General features: G+C 41.9%; 1 protein-coding gene across 6 annotated transcripts; it reads left to right on the top strand.

Moving 5' to 3' along the window:
- The first annotated feature begins 741 nt into the window (after positions 1–741).
- gata3 (GATA binding protein 3) lies at positions 742–18,848 on the top strand. 6 transcript variants are annotated; one of them, XM_059326261.1, is made up of 7 exons: positions 6,806–7,132; positions 7,263–7,635; positions 8,601–9,134; positions 11,205–11,261; positions 11,419–11,465; positions 14,491–14,616; positions 17,154–18,848. In XM_059326261.1, exons 2-7 carry the CDS (start codon positions 7,401–7,403, stop codon positions 17,442–17,444), a joined length of 1,290 nt encoding a protein of 429 aa, XP_059182244.1. In that variant the 5' UTR covers positions 6,806–7,132; positions 7,263–7,400; the 3' UTR covers positions 17,445–18,848. The 6 variants fall into 6 exon arrangements, with proteins under 6 accessions (XP_059182243.1, XP_059182244.1, XP_059182246.1 ...); XM_059326260.1 differs by lacking the exons at positions 6,806–7,132; positions 11,419–11,465 and adding an exon at positions 742–1,552 and having other exon boundaries at positions 11,205–11,350; XM_059326263.1 differs by lacking the exon at positions 11,205–11,261 and having other exon boundaries at positions 8,601–9,077.
- Positions 18,849–21,839: the final 2,991 nt, after the last annotated feature.

Here is a 21,839-nt window from a genome sequence, read left to right as displayed (position 1 = left end):
ATTTATTGAAATACTAATTCCACAAATGAAAAGCTGCAATAACGCTGCGTGCAAATGCTGAATTATTCATTGGGGTTTTCTTTTTTTTTCCCACACAAAAAAAGGCTACATTTGCAGACGCATTGGTAAGTTTATACAACGCCAATTATCTTTAATTTATTACCTTAATTGAATTTCTTTCCCCCACCCCAAAGATAGATTTGGGTGTGATCAGTTTACATTCTCCTTCGAAGAGTCAAGGCGCAACATGAGAGATACAAAGCCTGCAGCATCCTCCCTCTCCTCTCCTCCTCTCCTCTCTCCTCCTTTCCTCCTCTCCTCTCTTTTCCTCAGTGCATTTCACAGAGAGAAGGATCGGATTTGCTTGGTGCTCCTTTCAATGAACCATGGTGTCAATAAGCAGGCTAGCAGGCCTCTGTGTGCTCCGGGTTAGTGCTGGATGCATGTGCAAGCTTTGCCATTTTTTTTTTTTTTTTTGTATTTTTTTTAGAACAACTGCTAAAACCAGCAGGCCACAATGCAGCCCCGATCGCATTACCATATTGATATGGAAAGATTTCAGATTTGTTTGCTTACACATTGTTCAAATGTAGCTCTAATTGCTGTGCAGTTTGGCGCGGATCTTCGCTGTTGATTAGACACCAGCTATGGCTTCATCTGTCCTTTGTGGCAGAGAGGAGGAGGAGAGAGAGAGAGAGAGAGAGAGAGAGAGAGAGAGAGAGAGAGAGAGAGAGAGAGAGAAAGCCTCCTCTCTTCCAGCACAAAAGGAGGTGCAACATTTTGTGTGTCACGGAGAGACTGAAATATCTGCAGAGCACAAAGTGTGCAGGCACCATTCTTATATTATAAGTTGGCTATATATAATATAGAACACATGATAATAAAGCAGCATGCTGCATTCAGGCGCCACATTTATCATGTAAAAAAGCTCCACATTTGAACCATTAAAACAGATTTTCTCACATAAAATGCGCATTTTATGCCCTATTTAATGATTAAAAGCAGGCATTTATTCTTGGCCTGGAGCAGTGGGCGTCACCTGGTGCGATCAGGTGTCGCACTTTTATTTTTAGACATTTAAAAATAAACGGCAGGAATAAGTCAGGGTGGAATATGTGCAGCGGCAAAAAGATGCAATAAATGAGATTGAAATAAAGATATAAAGATGATGATATGTGTTATTCTCGTTGGTTTTAAGTGTGTTTCTGTTGCTCTAACCTGTGATGCGTTCAGAGCCGGAAGAGCCGGCGTGCACAGTACAGTAAGTACGGTAAAGAGGCCGCCTCTCTTATGCCGCCCCTGTGCGCGCCGCAGCCTGCCCGGTAGCCTATGTGCGCTGCTTTCTCTCTCCTGGCGGTGTGTTATATGATGATGTGACTCCTGGACCGAGGGCGCGCACACCACGACTCTCGCACTCTCTTTCTTTTCTCTCTCCCTCTCTCTCGCTCTCTCTCTCTCTAAATGCCATCGGCGCTTCCATCTCTATGTCACTCTTTCTTCACATCTGCGTGGAAAAAAACGCGTCCGTCCATCCGTCCAGCGTCCACTACAGGTCAGTAAATATTTAGATTTGCTCTGCATCCTAAAAAAAAAAAAAAAAAGAAGCTCTGTCTGTCCAATCCGCTGCCTCTCCCCTCTTTGTATATATGTTTCTCGTCTTTGAATGATGGGAAACTTTTGCGCACGGCAGGTTTTGCATGCCAGCCTGTATTGAAATTAATCAAAAAATAAAAGGGAAACAAGCTGAGAATGCGCTAGGACTGGAGAGGAAGCTGTTTGCTCGGCTACACCTTCATTCCTCTCCACATCGGCTGTGTGCACTTGCTGAAAAAAAAGGGCTGTAGTGGTGGTAATACTGGCTACAATATCCGCCATTGTTGCCTCTTTTTTTTTTTTTTTTTAACGTGGTTTGTTGTTGACCTGCTGTTATTTCTGCTTATAATTAGTCGCCGTTTCTGCTCCAAACATGCGTCACTTTGGGGTTGATATGTAAAGAAGAAGAGAAAACGTTTGAAATATTTAGCCACCTACCTCCAACACCTCATAACCGGGCGGCCACCCCCCAAAATAGCGCAGATGAGGGTTTTTAACGACCTATTACCCGCCGCTCAGGTTGGCGGTACAGGCAGAATCCCATACAAGCCGTGAAATTGATCTGATTACCTTGCCGGCGGGTCATTAAAGAAGAGGAGTTGCTGAGGCTGCGTTATTAGCTTCCTACCATCTCGTCTTTTTGGTCGATATGTGTTGATATGGCGGAGAGAGAGCCGCTGTTAGAATGAATAGGATGCCAAATTAAGGGCATCACACGCGCACTGTCACGGGCCAAAAGAGACACTACGGTTTATTTGCATGCAGCTAAAAGAGCAAACCGCACCTTTGTATTGACCCTTTTTATTTTATTTTTATTTTTAAAATTTTTTCCGGTTTGGTTAAAAACGCCCTACTGGTCATTTTTGGTTAAATTAAATATTTTACTGTTATTAAAATATTTTTAAAAATATTTAAAAACTCACCCCCGGCCTCCAGTGTGACAACGACGTCCAGTTTGTGCTGTGATTTTATTTTTTTATTATAGATTTTACGCAAATATGGAGGAAAAAATTTAATCAAGAGGGGGGGAAATTACAACTTCATGTTTTAAAGCCGATTGAATAAATGAGCCAAAATAATGAGAGTGACTTTGTTGGTGTTGGTGGATCCATATAGGCTAAGAGGTGAAAAGGGCCTGTACGCTAAATGAAAGATTACATCAGCGCGTCTGGCGAGAAGCGATATAGACACTGATAAGAATCACGACTCAGTCAATTGGCAGACCGTTTTGTTTTTCTTTTTTTCTTTTTTTCTCTCGATGGGAAGAATGACACAATAAAAAAAACCCGTATTTGTGTGTGCTACTTTTTTTTTTTTTAAATTTCTCACACTCGAATAATAAAAAGATGAAAACGGATGATTTATGCTCCACTTTCTCATTTTCAATCATTCTAGGAAAACCACTTCAAGTTTGTTTTTTTAACGCGCTCGACAAGCAGAATGTGACGCCCTGGTTTTGTTCTAAGAAGCCGAGTTGGTTCACATGCAGAAACACAGTCACAGCTCACTTTTTCTTGAAAAGAGCAGAAAGGCGACAGATGAGTCACGGGGAGAGAAAAGTAACATATAGGTTACCGCTTTCTAAACGTTTCACCAGTAATATAACGTCTCACTGTAACACCTTTCATCTCTGTTATTATAACCAGCCAGCTCTTTATCATCCATTATTCATAAATACAACATGTGTACTGTGTGTTCTCCTATTATATTTATTTATTTATTTATTCTTATCAACATGATATCCTATTAGTCGCGGCTATTTTGGACAATGTGTGTTTACATTATGAACTCAGGCAGCAAAAGCTTTTTGATGAAACGAAAACACACACACACACACGCACTCGCACACACACATTTAATTATTAACATTTATAAAACTGTATCTATAGCTTGTATCTGATACTAAAAAGCCTTTATATGTGCTGCTATTAATAATAAATATAACAACACGTTTTATTACATTATTATTACCATAGTAGTAGCAGGCTTTTAATGTTATATTACTATTATAATACATTATTATTATTACTATAGTGGCAGTAGTAGGCTAGTGGTGTTATTTACTGTTATTATGAATTATTATTATTTTTACTATAGTAGTAATAATTGTAAAAGTACTAGTAATGTTACATTTCTATTGTTATTATCATTTTATTAGTATTACTGTAGTGGTAGTATTAGTAGAGTTAGTGCTATTATATCACTATTATTTACAATTTTGTCATTGTTATTATTATTAAAGGAGTAGCCATACGATATATATAGTAGTAGTAGTATACTATAGTAGTATTATAATGTATTATTATATGTATTATTACTATAATAATAGAAGTAGTGGTAGTATTAGTAGAGTAAGTGCTATTATATTACTATTTTTACAGTAGTTATTGTTATTATTATTAAAGGAGTAGCTATACGATATATATAGTAGTAGTATACTATATAGTGGTATTATATAACTATTATAATGTATTATTATATGTATTATTACTATAATAATAGCAGTAGTAGTAGAATTAGTATAGTTAGTGCTATTATATCACTATTTTTAACAATTATTATTGTTATTATTATTAAAGGAGTAGCTATAGGATTAGTGCTATTATATAACTATTATATTATATTAGTATTTTTATTATTAGTATAATAATAGCAGCAGCAGTAGTAGTACTACTGGTGTTATATTACTGATATGATGTACTATTATTGTTGTCTGATTTTATCTCCTTGCCCTCTGATTAATCAGATGACGGGAGGAAATTATTATTTATGAGGAAAAACAATGATTGTAATTGCTGATGAGGTCACACACAGGAAGTTGGGGGACAAAGTAAACACACACACACACACACACACACACACACACACACACACACACACACACACACACACACAGATGCAGACGTTATCTGAAACATTTCATCCCCCCACACTGGCAATGGAATAATCCGTTCGTGTCTTAAATTCTCAGCCGCAATGTAGAAAAAGAAAGTGTGCCATGTGTTGATTTTAATCAGAGCTGGCTGACATAATCACGTTCTGTATCTCTGCCATCAGAAGCCCAACTGGCCCCTCGCCTGCTTTTATGAATCAACCTTTACGCACAGCAGCGACTCTGCTATTTGTAGGCCATTAACTTCAAAAATAGACTCACACACACAGTGACAGAGAACACTGTTCCTCCCTCCGTGGCGACAGTTTGGGATTATAAATGACAACTTTTTAAGGGAGCCGTGCAGCAGCAGCAGTCTGTTTTATTCCCCGTGCTGCTGAATAAGCTGCGGCGTTATTGACACCGAGGCTCGGGAATCAAGTCATGGGAAGGCTCCATGTCCCATTCTCTAAGCTCCGATACATCCAGTCAAGAAACAAAAAAACATAATCGGGATTTTAGGCTACATTTACCGTCATGTGTTGCCTCTGAGCACCTATAACGGGTACTTTGTGGATAATGGCTCCGGCGATACTTTTTCAAGAGGATAATTACACGTGTCCGCTGACAGCTTGACAATGGCAGCTACAGCAGTTTGCATCCAAGTTCAGTCTCAGGTTTGCCTCTCTCTCTCTCTCTCTCTCCCTCTCTCTCTCTATCCAGGTAGGGCTATCCTGGAGAGGAAAAATAGCACGCTTTGCCAAGTCTGCCTCAGTCTGGGCTCCCACACGCACGGCTGAGAGCAACCTCGGTGTCAAACAGGAGGGGAAATAATAACAAAAAACTGCAAAATAGACGAATAATCGCTAATGGAGTGTTTATTTAAACAGATGCAATTATTAAAAGTACAAAAACGACTTCTATCTGGTTCTCTCTCTGTGCACTAGCATGCATTGTGGCCACATTATAAACCGACCCCTACCTGGTGTTACTGTCACGGGATAAATGCTGCGTGGTGCAAGGGCGTGCGCGCTCCCGCTCGCTGTCTGTACCCACCACTCACTGCGCGCTCCGCCTGCCTGAGAGAGAGAGAGAGAGAAAGAGAGAGAGAGAGAGAGAGAGAGAGAGAGAGAGAGAGAGAGAGAGAGAGAGAGAGAGAGAGAGAGGGTTCATTTCCTGACTTTTTTTTCCTCCTCTTCTACACCGTGGTGACGTCACATCCAGTGGCGTCGCCGAGGCTGCCCCCACCACACACACACACTATACTCCACTATCACACACTGTCAATCTGGGGAGAATATCGAGAATCCAAACTGGGGCTTTTTGACATAAAATCCTTCCCCGAGGAGCTGCAGCTCCTTCTGCAGAGCGACGCGCTGCATCATGCACCGTGTGACAGGCGGCATGCAGGGTGGTTTCCTCTCTGATTTAGAGGGGAGAAGGTTGCTCTTTAAATTATACTTCCTTATCTGTTCAACTTGGAAAAAGATGAAAGAGGAGGTGGGGGATAAATCACTCCCCGTGCGCGCGATCCTGTTACATTTAATGCACTGTTTTGAATAAATAATGACATGAGCCATTGTCGCCTGTCTGTTAGAGGGGAAGGTTATTGCCCCGCCACAGCCAATAAAAACCTACATTAGGGTTGTTTTTAAATGTATTTTTTTAATTTAATTTAATTTATTTGGAGTCTAGAAGCTCCCAGGCGTCCTTGTCCTGCTCCACGGTGAGAAAGATCGGCTCAAACTCGGATGTGCCACCAGAATAATGTGCCTGTCACCGCGAGAGGACGCACTGTCACAATTTTAAGAGCGTGAATGTCCCGCAACCTGCTCATTGGCCCAGAGCAACAGGCTCTGCTGCAGCCTCTCTGTACAAACTGCTGCAGACTGCTTTAACAAAAAAAAGAAGTGCAGTCAAAGACACATATAAATAAATAGAACATGCTCCTGTGTTGATTTTATTCTAATGCATTGATTTAAATGCTTCTATGAGGGTTAGCTGTTTGTTTTCCATGTGTTTGTTTGCATGCGTAAAAAGGCCGACTTTAGAGAAATATCCCTACTTAATAATATATTCTTTGGCAAGGTCATTGAAAAGAAATCTTGCAGCACTCCTGCATCTCTCCTGGCCCACGTTATATTCAATTAGGGCAGGCCCCTCCCCTTAACTGATGACACTGACAGGCCCTCCTTAAGTTGCGTCGCGCCACAGCTGTCTGCAAGCATTGAGCTGCCTGGCGCCATCCTGAAAGAATGCCTTCACTGTAAAAAAAAAAAAAAAAAAAGGGAGCTGTAGAGAGAGAGAGAGAGAGAGAGTCAGGGGGAGAGAGAGAGAGAGAGGTAGAGCAAGGGTGAGCGAGCAACAGCCACACAGACGAGAGAGGAGAGAGAGAGAGAGAGGAGCGGAGTTAATGGAGAGGCTACAACTGCGCACAAACACAGATTTGATCAGTGAGTTTAACTTGCTGGTGCTGGTCAGTGTGCAGTGAAGCCATCCACTGCAAACAAGCCCCGCGCCCGAACAAACCTGCACGACTTGTTGAGCTGGGGCTGAAACAGTTTTTTTTTTAATCTGAGAGGAAGAAGTTCAGGAACTCTGCGTGGGACTGGATTCCATTTTGGACGTATTTATATGACAACACCTTTGTTGCATTTGTAATGCGGGGTAAATATTTTTTTTTAAACCCGGGTAAATTCACTTAAAAGCCAGAGCCTCCTGCCTGTTTGTTTAACTGCATGTGAACAATTTTTAACCAAAAAAACACAAGACTTTAAATTCTTCTCTCTGTCTCCAGGTGATCGGAAGCAAGCGCGGAACCTGTGGATTTAACAAAAAAACGGATTTGGGACTGATTATTTCTTATCTTGTGACTTGTGCCGGTTTGCTTCGGCGTGCATGAACATTTACTAAAGAAAAAGAAAAAAGCAAAGCTATGGAAGTAAGTGCGGATCAGCCCCGATGGATGAGCCATCATCCCGCGGTGTTGAACGAGCAGCAGCCCGGCTCACATCACCCGGGCCTCGGCCACTCGTACATGGACCATTCGCAGTATCAGCTCGCTGACGATGTGGATGTACTGTTTAATATCGATGCACAGGGGAACCACGTCTCTCCATACTATGGAAACTCAGTCCGAGCCGTCCAGAGGTACCCTCCTCCTCCACACAGTAAGTAACCGGCCTCTTTAGGCCTTTTATTTAATAATGTGCACATTATCCTCTTTAGATCGCTGTGCGTAATTTATCCCTGGAGCAAATACTCAATTACTGTCACTCTGTTTGGAATTATTTGTATTACCTGACTGTGATCCAGACCAGGTTTCGGTTTTGGCCTGAGTTGACTCCGTCTTAAAAAACCTGAGAGCGTAAAGTGCTGTGAAACCACGCTGTAAATATGCATGGTTTACCTCCAGTTTGTCTTTGGTTTCTGCCTACCGCTTATATCACATTCTATTATCGTCTGAAGTTCACAAAACATGACAAAAAACATTTGATTCAGCTGACTCACATGTCAGATGTCTTTCAACATAAAAAAAATAAAGCCGTGCGTAATTTGTTTTCCGAATCACTCCTGTGTTTGGTTACGGATTTAAACTAATAGACGTGTTGGCACATTAGGCACACCTGGAATATTTAGGTATTCTTTTCACTTCAATATTTATCTTTATTATGATTTGCTGGTCGGCAGCACGAAGCGATTTGTGTTCCCTATATTGTAGACTTTAACTTCCTCAACAGTCAATCACGACGGCGTTTCTTTTGAGGCTTCTGACTTACAAGTATTGAGTTGTTGCGTAAAGGCCTGTTTCATGGAAAAGGTCACAATGATGCATGTGCGTGGGGACACAAAACGACATGAAAGGGCACTGAATGATTTCTAGACGGCAGCAGAATCTCGATATATATTTTTGAATGAAACAGCTGGAAGTCTAATTAAAAACCTTTGTGTTATTATAGGAGAAATAAAACAGCCAGCTTGGTCAAATCAGTGCGTAAAAGTGCAAATGCGTAAAAAGTGTAAACGCGTAAAAAGTGTTTGTTCAGGCCTGCAGCTCCGCTCTTTGAAACTGTAAATAAAAGTGTTTGTTGTGGGTCAGGTTGTGATGTTTTCCTGTGTTTCTGTGCTGCCCCAGGTAGCCAGGTGTGCCGTCCCTCATTACTGCACGGCTCTCTGCCCTGGCTGGAGGGGAGCAAAGGCATCGCCCCGCACCACAGCACTTCTCCCTGGAACCTGAGCCCCTTCCCCAAGAACCCCCTGCACCACGGCTCCCCGGCCAGCCTGTCCGTCTACCCCCCGGCCTCCTCCTCCTCCCTGTCCACCGGTCACTCCAGTCCACACCTCTTCACGTTTCCCCCGACCCCACCGAAAGACGTATCCCCGGACCCGGGCATATCCACCCCGGGCCCCAGCGGCTCCGGGCGGCAGGAGGATAAAGATTGCATAAAGTACCAGGTGACCCTGTCCGAGAGTATGAAACTGGAGTACACTCACAGCCGGAGCGTGGCATCAATCGGAGCAGGGTCATCCTCTGCCCACCACCCCATCGCCACATACCCACCCTATGTCCCTGAATACGGCCCAGGCCTCTTCCCACCAAGTAGCCTGATAGGTGGGTCATCTTCTAGTTATGGTTCCAAAACAAGACCAAAATCAAGGTCCTGTTCAGGTAGGCGTGCGCTTTATTACATTCCCTTTTGATCTAACATTATTCCCCAGATTTGCATCAATGATCAGCCATGTTTAATCTCATACTAAAAAAAAAAAAAACAGCAGCTCATTCATCCCTCACATGAACAAGATCTCCTTTTGGAGCTAAAGGCCGTACAGGTCAACCTGTATTAGAAACAGGCGCATCAACAAAAGCAAAAAAAAAGCCTCTTTCTTTCATCATCTGATAATTATAATAATAATAACAACAGTAGAATCATTTAAAAGATATGGTTTAAATATATTAGAATACATTTTAAAAAACCCTAAAAAATACATTTTATATAAAGATGAATACTATAAATAAATACATTCTATTTCCTAGACTTTATTGGATATTTTCCCCCCACCACCAACAAAATAAATCCATCATGACGCAAACGAGTTCAGAGTTGAATGCTCAGATTAATTTGGGTCATTTCTCCTCTCTCCCTGCTCTACACTAACAGAGGCAGAGAGAGACAGAGGGGAAGCCAGCTCTCTGGGCTGTGTCGCCCCGTTTATATGTTTAAGATAATCCCATTACTGTCAGACCAGTGCACGCCACAGTTGCATTGTTTACCCAGCGGTAGAGCACCGGATGCTGCTCGTTCATTCACAGGGAAAAAGCGGGGTGAGCCGCCGCCGTGGCAGAGTGCACGAAGCACCGAGGGAGGGAGAGAAAGAGAGAGAGACAGACAGAGAGAGAGAGAGAGAAAGAGAGAGTGGGGGAGATATATTTCCAAATAGTGAGCAGAGAGGGGGGTAATTATTTTAAAGGTTATTGCTGCTCAGCTGAAAAGCAGTTTTCTCCTGTAATGAGATTAATATCAGCGGCTTTGATGGGAGGATAGAAAACAGTGGATTAGTTGATGCATATCATCGGGATTATTATTAAGCATCATACACTTAATGCAAATAAAGATTTTAATTCAGGGATAATATGATATTTAAGATATATTTCCCCCGATCTGTTATAGTATTCTCCTTTTTTTTTTTTTTTTTTTAATAATGAGGTTATCAGCGCTGCACTATAAAGTTAATTTCTCTAAATCCTGAACACACCATGTGCATAAAATATCTGCTGTGCTCTGCTCTGCACCAGGCCTGTTTTTACTCAGGTAATATGCACTGGATGTGAGAGTTCCTGTTTGATTTCAGCTGCAAAAAAATTACAGAAACACACTTCAGGTGCTTGCATGTCTGTCACGTCAAAACGCGGCGCGGACTGACGCAGCTCAGGCTCATTCTGTGTGTGTGTGTGTGTGTGTGCAGCTCGTAAAAAAAGGGGAAGTGCGGCTGCATGAAAATGCAAAAAGGCTCTCGGCGTTGCACAAAAAGCCCTGTGTGTGTGTGTGTGTGTGTGTGTGTGTGTGTGTGTGTGTGTGAGTCTCTGCTTTCAAATAATGTGACTGTGGCTGCAGCCCTTGTTTCAGTTTCAGGCCACTTGTGTTCGATCATCACAGTGTTGGTGCGCGTCTCACCTGTCGGTGTCACTAGAGAAGTGCCAGTCAAACATGAGCACCTCTCTATCATCTCAAAACAAAGAGCACAGCCCATAATAACCCACAACACATCTATAGATTTATTATCATTATTAACACCACATTAAATATTATTATTATTAAAATTAGAGATTGGTTGATGAGAGAAAGATGAAGGCTTGCATTATTAATTTTTTCAAAATTAATCTCGGATCAAAGTGCATTTATAAATCCTGTTTCAGGACACGTTGCTTGAATATTTTCTCATTTATTAAAAATAATAATTAATGATGGACCTTGTCACAAGCTGTCTAAAATCTATGTGTGTGTGTATGTGTGTGTGTTATAAATACATGATCTGCTGCAGTCATGCTTGCATTATTGTTGCACTATTGTGTGTTTGCATGTTCTATATTTAAAAATAAATGCTAACCTTGCTTGTTTTCAGCATAATATTCATGCATTCATGCATTAAGAGTTATTTTTTTTAAAAGGACCAACTGACCTGGACACTGTCTCCATGTTCTGTGTGTGTGTGTACGTGTGTGTGTGTGTTGGTCTTGCAGAAGGTAGAGAGTGTGTGAACTGCGGGGCCACGTCTACTCCGCTGTGGAGGCGGGACGGTACGGGTCACTATCTGTGTAACGCCTGCGGACTCTATCACAAGATGAACGGGCAGAATCGCCCTCTCATCAAACCCAAGCGGCGGCTGGTACGTCTCCACCACATTTTCTCTATTGATGACATTTCCGTCTCTCTCTCTGTTTTTCCCCTATCCAGGAAGAAGTAGGCCTATTAGCTGCAGGAAATTGACTCGACAAGTGCAGGTCTCTGTTTTCAGATACTACCATAGAAAAACTGCACAGTTTTTTTTTATTATTATTATTATTATGATTATTATCATAAATGCAATGACGATGCTATTTTTGATTTGCTAAAAAAAAAAATTGTCATTGATTCACAGTATTCTGTTGAAACAATCGGTGTATTCTGGAGATGCATTGCCTCCATTAAAGAGAGCTTCTGCTGTAGCTTGTGGCTGCAGGCCTGCATTCAAAAACGCACAATGAGCTCCATCATATGAACATTATTTTAGTATTTTAGGATACATATTTTTTGCTTCAGGTGCAGCTTTTTTTTTTTGCAGCAGCAGTTATTTCAGGGAAAGCCCCTGCATCTCTTATGAGCTTTAGAGGAGTTCCCCCTGGCTTTTTCTTAAGAAAATAAAATCTATAGAGGCAAAGATGGCTGTCCAGTTTGTGCTCTGGACCTCTTTCTCTCCTCCACTTCGCCTCTAATGTGAAAAGCCGACTTCCCAGGAAAGGGCTGCCGGATATCTGAGCAGCGCAGATAAGTCGCTTTTAACAACACAGAGCCGCTTCCCCAGTCAAAACACACAGGCTGCGGAGTCCGAGCCACTCAGCCACAGTCACGACTTCACATTGTTTACACTTAGTCATTCTGCTCCAGAAACGCGGCATGGTCAGCTGGGTTGTTGCCACGCAACATTTGACCTCATAGTTTTTATTTATGGCGGGCAAAAATAATGCAAAAATCCTATTTATAGGCCAGAAAGTGACACCAGAGGAGGATTTAGCACCAACCGATCTGATATTTATTGTAATAATTAATCACCTCGAGAAAATAACATATTGCTCACATTTGGTGGCAGAAAATTAAATATTATATGATATAAATATATATAACGATGATTACATATTTGAGGATTTGGTGACAGCATTGGCGTAAAATGAAAATAAAGAAAAGGTGAAAAAATAATTTAAAATAATGAAAAGATATCAGAATAAAATATTATATTAGATAAATATGATTTGAGAAGAATGTGCTGACAGCTTTGGCGTAATTACATTAATTTAATATGAAATAAAAAAGGTGAAAAAATAATGAAAAATAATAAATAATGAAATATAATATATAAATGTGATTTTATAAAGGATTTAATGACAACATTGGCGTAATTAAATCAAATTAAAATAAAAAAGGAGAAGAAAAAATAATGAAAAATGATAAATAATTAAATATAATATTATATAAATATGACTTTATAAAGGATTTAGTGACAGCATTGGTGTAATAAATAAAAAAGGTGCAAAAATAATGAAAAAATATCAAAATAAAATATTATATTACATGATTATGATTTCAGGAGAATGTGGTGGCGTAATTAAATTAGATTAAAATAAAAAAGGACAAGAAAATATAATGAAAAATAATAAATAATGAAATATAATATTATATAAATGTGATTTTATAAAGGATTAGGTGACAGACAAATAAACTTAAATAAAGAAACTGATGAAAATAGTGATAAAAGTAAAGATTATAGCGACAGATCTTATAAAGGCTTAATAAAGCTTATTGCTCCAGTCTGATTGGTTATTCACAGCACACAGCAGCAGGGGTTATTAGGCCACCACGTGTGTATAATTGGAAATCCCTCCCCGAGATAATGTAGTCCTTTACGTTAGTGTGTCCTTTGCGGTCACCTGTCTATCGATTGTTTTTAGAGATTATAACATCAATGTCAGCAGCAGCAGCAGCAGAGAGACAGGCAGCTAAATCCATGAGGAGACATGACTTTCACTGTGTCAGGATGAAGAGAGGGAGCCTGCAGCGAAGCTAAAAATACACACTTTTTCTTCTTTTTTTATTATTATGCTTTTAATTGGCGTGCAATTACTGCTTATGGTTCATTTCACTGCATGGAATATTCATATTTTCTACCCATACTGCCAAAAACCATCTAAAAATACCCGTCTGCAAGAGTTTTTTTTTTTTTTTTTTTAATCTATATGTTCAGGCCTTTCCCTTTCCAATTGTTTAAGGTCGACATTTAAAACGAGCCTTCGTGGCACAAACACGCACTTTAAGGGGAAACTTAATCAGATTTAATAGCTCTCCCATTTCAAGGCAGTGCTTTTATGTCTTCTGTAAATATTTATTCTGCAGGAGGTATGTGCTCTATGACGCTATTTTTAGCCTCGAGTGAAAGCAGCTCTGTTTTTTGACTATTTCTGTCTTTATTTTAAAACTATTTTCAGCTTTTGCACTGGATGCAAAATAGGAATTCCTGTGAGTCTATATATATATATATATACAGTGAAAATAAAGCCTCAAGCTTATTTTGTTTTCCCTTTTTTTGTTGTTTGGAAAACATAGCTTTACACTATGCACATGAGTGAGAATAAAGAATGCCTTTATTTTGTAATGAGAGAAAATAAAATGCTCTTTTCTTTAATGCATTTGCAGAAATGTAGTAGAACTATATTTGAAGCCATGTATGCAGGGCTGCCATAATAACACACTGTTATCATCATTTCCCCCCATATATCCTGGATATTAAGTGCAAAATAATGCACAAATAAAACACCAAATTATTGGATTCTAGTGCAAAATAATGCACAAATTGAACACCAAATTATTGCATTCTAGTGCAAAAATAATGCACAAATAGAACACCAAATTATTGCATTGAAGTGCTAAATAATGCACAAATAAAAGCCCCAAATTTTGCATTGAAGTGCAAAATAATGCATGAATAAAGCAGAATATTTTTGACATTGAAGTGCAAAATAATGCACAAATAGAACACCAAATTATTGCATTCAAGTGCAAAATAATGCACAAATAAAAGCCCCAAATTTTGCATTGAAGTGCTAAATAATGCACGAACAAAACACTATTTTTTGACATTTTAGTGCAAAAAAATCACCTTTCTCCACGAATGGCAGCCTTGAATCTTGGTGCTAAATATGTCAGAATAAACCTTGGTGTTGATTGGGTTATTACGTGGTCATGTGACGTTTCTCTCCTCTCCTTGGTGCCGTACAGTCCGCAGCCAGACGGGCAGGGACGTCATGCGCAAACTGCCAGACGACAACGACGACGCTGTGGCGGAGAAACGCCAACGGGGACCCGGTGTGTAACGCCTGCGGCCTGTACTACAAACTGCACAATGTAAGTAATAAACCTTCCTAGGATATCTGTGCAGCCCATCACAAGCCTGTCCTGAATATTCATCCCTCACCTTCCTCCTCCTCACGTCCTGCTGGGCACCTGCCCCCCTCCTCCTCCTCTGAATATTTTACCGGACCGGTCCCTGCAGAGGCTTTCCGGGCCACGGCGATAACAAATACTGTAGAATTAATATGATTTATTGGCAGTAAGTGCGAATCTAAAATGTATAAGACCGAAGTGAACTAAGCCCGCAGCCGCCTTGCTTTTGAATATTAAAGAAGTGGGGCTTAATTAAAATTCGATTAATTTCCAGGCCGGATTTTTCCCCCTTATTTCTAGCCTTTTGGTTCCACGGCGCGCCAGGGACTCGGAGTCCCCCCTCTGACCACCAATCCGCCTGATTCGTTTTGGGTTGGTTAGCGCCTCACCACATCATTTCACATCCTCAATCTGAAAAACCCCAGGGACTCGTTTATCTCCCCTCTCTCTCCTCTCCTGTGCACAAAGCTGTCACTTTTAATCAAACAGCCATTGTGGCTCAAACTAATAATAATAATAAGCAGGCTAACTGCTCTGAGGCCACATGTAGGTAATATTCTCCCTCTCTCTCAGACAACAGATAAAGGTTGCCTATATCCCTGTGCTGAGTGTAACAGAGTATCCTGCTCTGCTGCCCTGCTTGTCACGCAAAGCGCTCCCTCTTAAATCATTTTCCCATGTTACTTTTGGCAGATAGCTGCAGAAGCAGATTCAGAGGTTAAAAGGAGAGAAGAATAATATTTCCCAGTCACATATTAGCATCTGAACTGACCCCGACCTTGGCGTAATTGTGAAATGAGTTTATTTTGGTAAACCCAGACTTCTGTTGCTCCCTTTGAAACAAATTCCACATTCTTCATGGAGAATTTAGTCGCTGCTCGCCTGCATGTGTGTGTGTGTGTGTGTGTGTGTGTGTGTGTGTCCCACAACACCTGATGGTAGCAGCTATTGTCGCCGTAAACTCAGAGATAAGGAGCTGAGAAAAGAGAGAAGTTGCAACCAACACGAGGCCTCACAAACACCTAAAACACTCTGTCAGTAAAGTTAGTCGTCTGCTAAATGACTAAATGTACTTTAAAAACCTTGTGAGGACCTTCAGAGAGCATCTTCTCTCCTAGCACCACACCATCATTCTACGCCTTAAAGAATCTATTGATGCACTAATAGCTCTTATTGCACCATACCTTGATTGTTTGCTTTTATTCTTCTTGTAAGTCACTTTGGATAAAAGCATCTGCTAAATGACTGAATGTAAATGTAAAATATAGTGATCAGGGCGTGTGGAGGACGTCTGTCTGGTGTGTGAGTGAAGCTTTGACACCTCTATGGGGGGCTGCTGAGGTTTCAGGTGCTTGGTGTTGGAGGGAGGATGTGCTGTGTATTCTGCGGTGGTCATTGACTCAAACACTTTGGCTGTTGTTTGATGTGCCGGGGCGGCGGCGGCCGAGCGCAGGCCGGAGGCCCGAGGCCGCTTCCTCTGTGAGACATGTCAGCATCAAAGACCCAGGCCTGACTGGCTGTAGGTGGGCGTAGCACGCCTCAGAGCTGGAAGCAAGGCAGACAAGGAGGCAGAGAAAGTCCCCCAGTGTGGAGCCACATCTTAGAGAAGGAAACCACATGAGGAGGGGGGCCACGTCTCTGCCCTCCGCTAATCACCCAGGCCACTCTGCTTAAAGAGTCGGCGGCGAAAAAATGCCAACGCTGCCTCAGACAGAGAGAAGAAGACGTTCCCTCCTGCTCCCGTTTCCCCGGGAAGAAGCGCTCAGAAAGATCAGGAAGCCAGTCGGCCTCATCCACCTCCCTCATAATCCGGCCCACAGCCCGAATTCCATCATCCAGCTCTCATTCCCGGCTAAACCTATGCTGGAATATGGCAGCTGGGGCCATTTTGGCCAGGAGACGGCCACGCGGTCGTCGAGGAGGAGGAGGAGGAGGGTGGAGAGGAGGAGGAGGAGGAGGAGGGTGGAGAGGAGGACTTGGCCGATGGCGGCGGTCGTCATGGCCATGTGTCTCTGTGGTCGACATTAGCTGCCAGACCCTTCTCTCTCTCCATCTCCCCTCCACCCCCCCTCAATCTTTCCCTTCTCTCTCTTTCTTTCTGGCTCAGTCACAGCCTCAGATACAGTTCAGCTTAAATGAATCAACATTTAAATCCACCCCAACACACACACACACACACACACACACACACACACACACTGCTGCACACAAAGAGTATATAAACATCTTGTGTTTCAGGATGGGACAGTCAGATTTGCCCCGTAATGGGGCTCCATTACATGTCATTATGTCTCCCTCAAAACCTCAAAATCGGCCTCAAAGAAAACTAAAAGCTCTTTTAGCGTTAGCCACATTTTCTGACTTATTTTCAAACGTGGTGACACCCTTCACTTAAGGTTTTCCTCTTTATTGTGTTGCTTAATGTAAACGAAATCTCCTGCTTATGTTGCGACAAAAAATACTAATCTGCCATCTTCTCTGTCTCCTTTCGAGAGCAGATCAACCGACCTCTGACCATGAAGAAGGAAGGCATCCAGACCAGGAACAGGAAGATGTCCAGCAAGTCCAAGAAGAGCAAAAAGTCCCAAGACGGCATGGACGACTTCTCCAAGAGCCTGATGGACAAGAGCAGCTCCTTCAGCCCGGCCGCCCTGTCCCGCCACATGTCCTCCTTCCCGCCCTTCTCGCACTCCAGCCACATGCTGACCACCCCCACACCCATGCACCCCTCCTCCAGCCTGCCCTTCGCCCCCCACCACCCCTCCAGTATGGTGACAGCCATGGGTTAGACGCCCCAGCGCCGCGCCGCCCCTGAACCCTCGCCACCACCGCCACCGCCACCATCTCCCTCGGTACCTCTGCTGACCTGCTTCCTACGCCCTTAAAAAGACAAATAAACGGCTCCTCGCCCCCCCTCAGCCCCCCCCGGCCCACCGGCGAGCTGCGGTGCGAAGAAACGACGACAGGCTTCCGGCTCCTTTGTCCTCAGTTGTATCTTATTTTTATAAAAATCCAAGCGTACCTCTGCGACGTGAATGCTTTGCAGACTCGACTCGACTGTGGCGCACTGACCTCCAGGGGGGAACATTTTGTTTTCCTCCGACCCGACGGGAGAGAAAGAACCTTTTTTTTCTCCCCCCCTCATCCCCCCACCTCCCCCCCAAGAAGCCGCCACCGCCACCACATTGACGCTGTCCTCCCAGCTGATCCACATGATAAGGAGCTCCATTTGTGTACAAAAAGCCATTTTTCCACACACGAACATCACAAGAACAGACATTGATAAAAAACTTTTTCAACGAACTCTCCCGAAATTTCCAAAACCCCGCCTCTCTTCACCTTGCACCTGTGTAACAGGAACCCCCCCCCAACCCCTTCCCCCCACAACCCCCCCCTTCCCCCTCTTCTTCTTCTTCTTCTTCTTCTTCTTCTTGCTGGAGATGAGAGAGACAGACGTTGAATATATTTGTACAAATTGTATGAAATACAGTACATTTAATGAAGACTTTTTAATTAAGTAAGAGAAAAAAAAAGGAAACATGCCCCTGGGCAGCTAACGACGAGAAGGGTACGAGTCAGGAGGAGAGACTTGCCGCCAGACGAGCGAGGAGAGGAGAGGAGGAGAGGAGAGGAGAGGACGCCTCGGAGTCTCGGAGGAAAGAGAAACGGGAGGAGGAGGTGAGAAGACGAGAGGGAGAGACTTTGAGTAAGGGCAGGCCTCGGTTTTCGCCTGCGTGAATTGTGTTGCATTAAGTTTGCAGAGAGTCAGCGGCTCTGGCTGCAGGCGTCTCTTCTACTTTTTTTTTTTTGTTCTTTTTTTTTTTTGGATGTGCTATAGGTCTCGGGCAATTGGTTTGTGTTGACGCGCGCACGTACACACACACACTGACACACACACACACACTCACACACATGCACACACACACATTTGATCACCTGAAAGACTTTCTTCCTGCCCACAGATTATATGCATTGTGAAAAAAGTTCCTGTATTTGTTATTTGTATGTATAAATCAGAGTACCAAAAATACGAAATAAACAAAGATGTAGAATTATTTCTTTATGTTATGCAGACTGAATGGTTGTAAAAATTTAATAATAATCACTAGTGTAAAATATGACTGCTTTTTTGTTTCGTATTTTTTTTCCCTCTTTGAAAATAATAAACTAGTTTAATCTCTGTTGACATGTTAGCGCTGTGGTCGAGAGCCGTCTTTTCTGTCTGATCTCTGACACACAAACACACCACAACCACAGCCAGCGACACCCGGCCACGCCATGTTTTAGAGCCTTTTCTTCTTCTTCTTCTTTTCTTTTTACCCAGCATTCACAGGAACGGCTCTTACGGTCAGTCGAAGCACAAACAGGAAGAGCAGAAATAAACAGTGGCAATGAAGGAACAAATCAAATGGCAGGGTCAGAGAGGCCAGGAGGGGCTTTGTCTCGTCCGACTGATACATAAATACACAGGCATCAAACATGCATTTAGAGAGGAGGATTCATCAGGAAGCAGCATCATTACAGCCGTTTCCTCTCGCTTCTAAGCTTCTCGGACACATTTTAGACCTTTAAAAATGAAGAGAAAAGATGCCAGATAAACACCTTTATGCATCATCTCTACTTATTACTGAGAAGTTCTTCAAATGACTCAGATGGAAATAAATAAGAGGAACTCTGCTGAATTAAGCGCTCCGCGGCCAGAGCTTCCTCCACGCTTTCATGTTGTTTTTTGAAGGGCAACCCGGAAGTTAACGCCTCTGCTAAAAGGATTCCCGCTGCAGAAATATCCAAAAGCCCCACAGATCAAATAGTTCAACAACAACTGACCACATGTGACATGTGAAGGTGGGGAGGGAAACAGAAAAAGACCTTTTCTTTTAGCTTTGTTTTGCAGATAATACCCTGAGTGTAAAACCCAACACGGCCTGTTTGTTATTATAACACATTTAACCTTTTCAATACAATAAAAGATTTGTGCAAAAAGTCACTTTAACTTAAAATATTGAGTCAAATAGCAAAATTAATTTGAGTTAACTCCATCGTCTTTGTTGTCTTGACATTAAATTCTTTCGCAGCAAATATTGAAGTTGAAACAACAAGTTGGGTGCTGTTATTGAGAGAATATAGAGGTGAAGAAACATCAAATAAGGATCAACACTTCCTAGTTCCTAGTATCAATAGTCCTGAAGCTATTTAAAATCAGATTTTCAACCAAAGACTGCAGATATGAAACAACGGAGAAGAAAAATCAACCGGTCGTCAACCTGCAGCAGCACATTGTTGATTTCAAAAAGAAAAGATTGTCCTATTTTGTGTGACTCAGAGTTCTTTTTTCTTGTTGCTGTGGTATCTAAAGACATACTGAGCATCGTATTCTTTCTCATTTTAAACTCCAGGTATTGTGACGTTAGTTCAAAGTCTCTTACAGGTGACTGACACACTGTAGAAAGACAAACAGTTTCCCAATGAGCACCAACAATACAAATAGAACAATAGATGATGAAACGTAGTGAAAGATGAACGCATTATTCACAAACAGAAAAACAAAAAGAAAGTAAAAATTTCAACATGGGTGTGCCTGCAACCTTTATTTAACCAGCTAACTGTCTTATTGACATTAAAACATCCAGCCAAGAAGAGAGATCCTTTAAAACTGACATAAAATCCCTCCATAGTATTCAGCGTCTGTGTAAATAAGCCATATTGATTTTCCATGCATGCATGTATGTATAGATTTGTATGTACATGTTGGGCATGCAAAGACAAAGAACACAAAGAAAGAAAGTAAATGAAGTGTAAAAAAACATGTAAATAAAACACGGTGATATGCATTTAACTGAAGCATGAAAGAGTCATAAATCACTGAATAAAAAGTGAATATAACTCATTTCCATAGTGGCCTGCCCTCAACCACAATAACAAACTGTACTTCTGCTATTGTTCACATTTAAATAAAAGCAGTTGATCCAAAACAAATCTGTGAAATCCCACTAACGGCCCAAAACAAAGACATTTAGCCTGTTGTATTGATGCAACATCCAGGTAAACTTCCCCGACGGGCTGCACCACTAAATAAATAAATAACAACAAGTCCAGTTCGGAGGAAAGAATATCAGATTCTTTATTTCTTTTCCGTCTTGTGCACATCATCAGTCTGGTTAATTCTCTCTTATGCAACACACAGTGATGCTCTGCTAGCTGTTGTTGAAATGTCGCCTGTGGCCTGAAAAACTCCGACAGATCTCCCTTTCTCCCCCGAGAGAGAGAAAATAAAAGTCATGTGGCCTGTTGGGAAGCACATTTCCAATATCAGAATATATTTGCACAAGTGGAATGCCAAATCCGGCGGCTGCAGCCTCTCATGCCTCCCTGCAGCAGGAGGCCATACAGGAGTCAGGTATTTGGCGTCATTTGTTTCTGAGCCGCTGTGACCAATCGGGAGATTTGCTCCTGTGTTTTAATAGTGAGGTCAAGGGGGCATGAGGGATGAGATGGGAATAGTGTGTGTGTGTAGAGAGGGATTGAGGAGTGCTGTGCCCCGTGGTGGGACCCCTGGCCCCTGGCTGACCCCGGCCCTCTGCTGTCGGCCTGTGGACGCCTGCCAAGGCTGGCTGGGTGAGCAGCAGGTGAGGATGAGGACGGACGGACGGACTCTTCCTCCCTCATCCTAGCCCCTCTTTCTTTCAGAAAGTCCAAATACTTACTGTTCATGACATCAATATTTCTCAAATATGTGTTTTTATTTTTGTGGTCATTCTGTCTTCTCATTTTGTGTCTTTTTTGTGTCCTTTATTTGTTCATTTTGTGTCTTTTTTTTGGTCATTTTGTGTCTTTTTGGTCACTTTGTGTCTGTTGTTGTGTCTCTTTCAGTTATTTTCATTTTGTGTCCTGTTTTTAGTCATTTTGTGCACTTTTTTGGGTCATTTTGTGTCTTTTTTGGTCACTTTGTGTCTGTTGTTGTGTCTCTTTTAGTTATTTTCATTTTGTGTCTTTTTTGTGTCCTTTTTTAAGTCATTTTGTGCACTTTTTTTGTTCATTTTGTGTCTTTTTTTGTTCATTTTGTGTCTTTTTTAGTCATTTTTGTGTCTTTTTTGGTCATTTTGTGTCTGTTGTTGTGTCTCTTTTAGTTATTTTCATTTTGTGTCTTCTGTGGGTTTTTTGGGTCATTCTGTCTTCTCATTTTG

Source organism: Centropristis striata, chromosome 22 (genome assembly GCF_030273125.1).
Source record: "Centropristis striata isolate RG_2023a ecotype Rhode Island chromosome 22, C.striata_1.0, whole genome shotgun sequence".
Taxonomy (NCBI): domain Eukaryota; kingdom Metazoa; phylum Chordata; class Actinopteri; order Perciformes; family Serranidae; genus Centropristis; species Centropristis striata.
Note: the sequence above shows the minus strand (reverse complement) of the source record. Positions and strands in the feature narration are given on the sequence as shown.

Excerpts from the sequence above, each read along its gene's own strand:
- gata3 (XM_059326260.1), top strand. The coding sequence starts at position 7,401 with ATGGAAGTAAGTGCGGATCAGCCCCGATGGATGAGCCATCATCCCGCG. Across the intron at positions 9,135-11,204 it reads AAAATCAAGGTCCTGTTCAG|AAGGTAGAGAGTGTGTGAAC; the intron begins GTAGGCGTGCGC and ends TTGGTCTTGCAG. Across the intron at positions 11,351-14,490 it reads TCAAACCCAAGCGGCGGCTG|TCCGCAGCCAGACGGGCAGG; the intron begins GTACGTCTCCAC and ends GGTGCCGTACAG.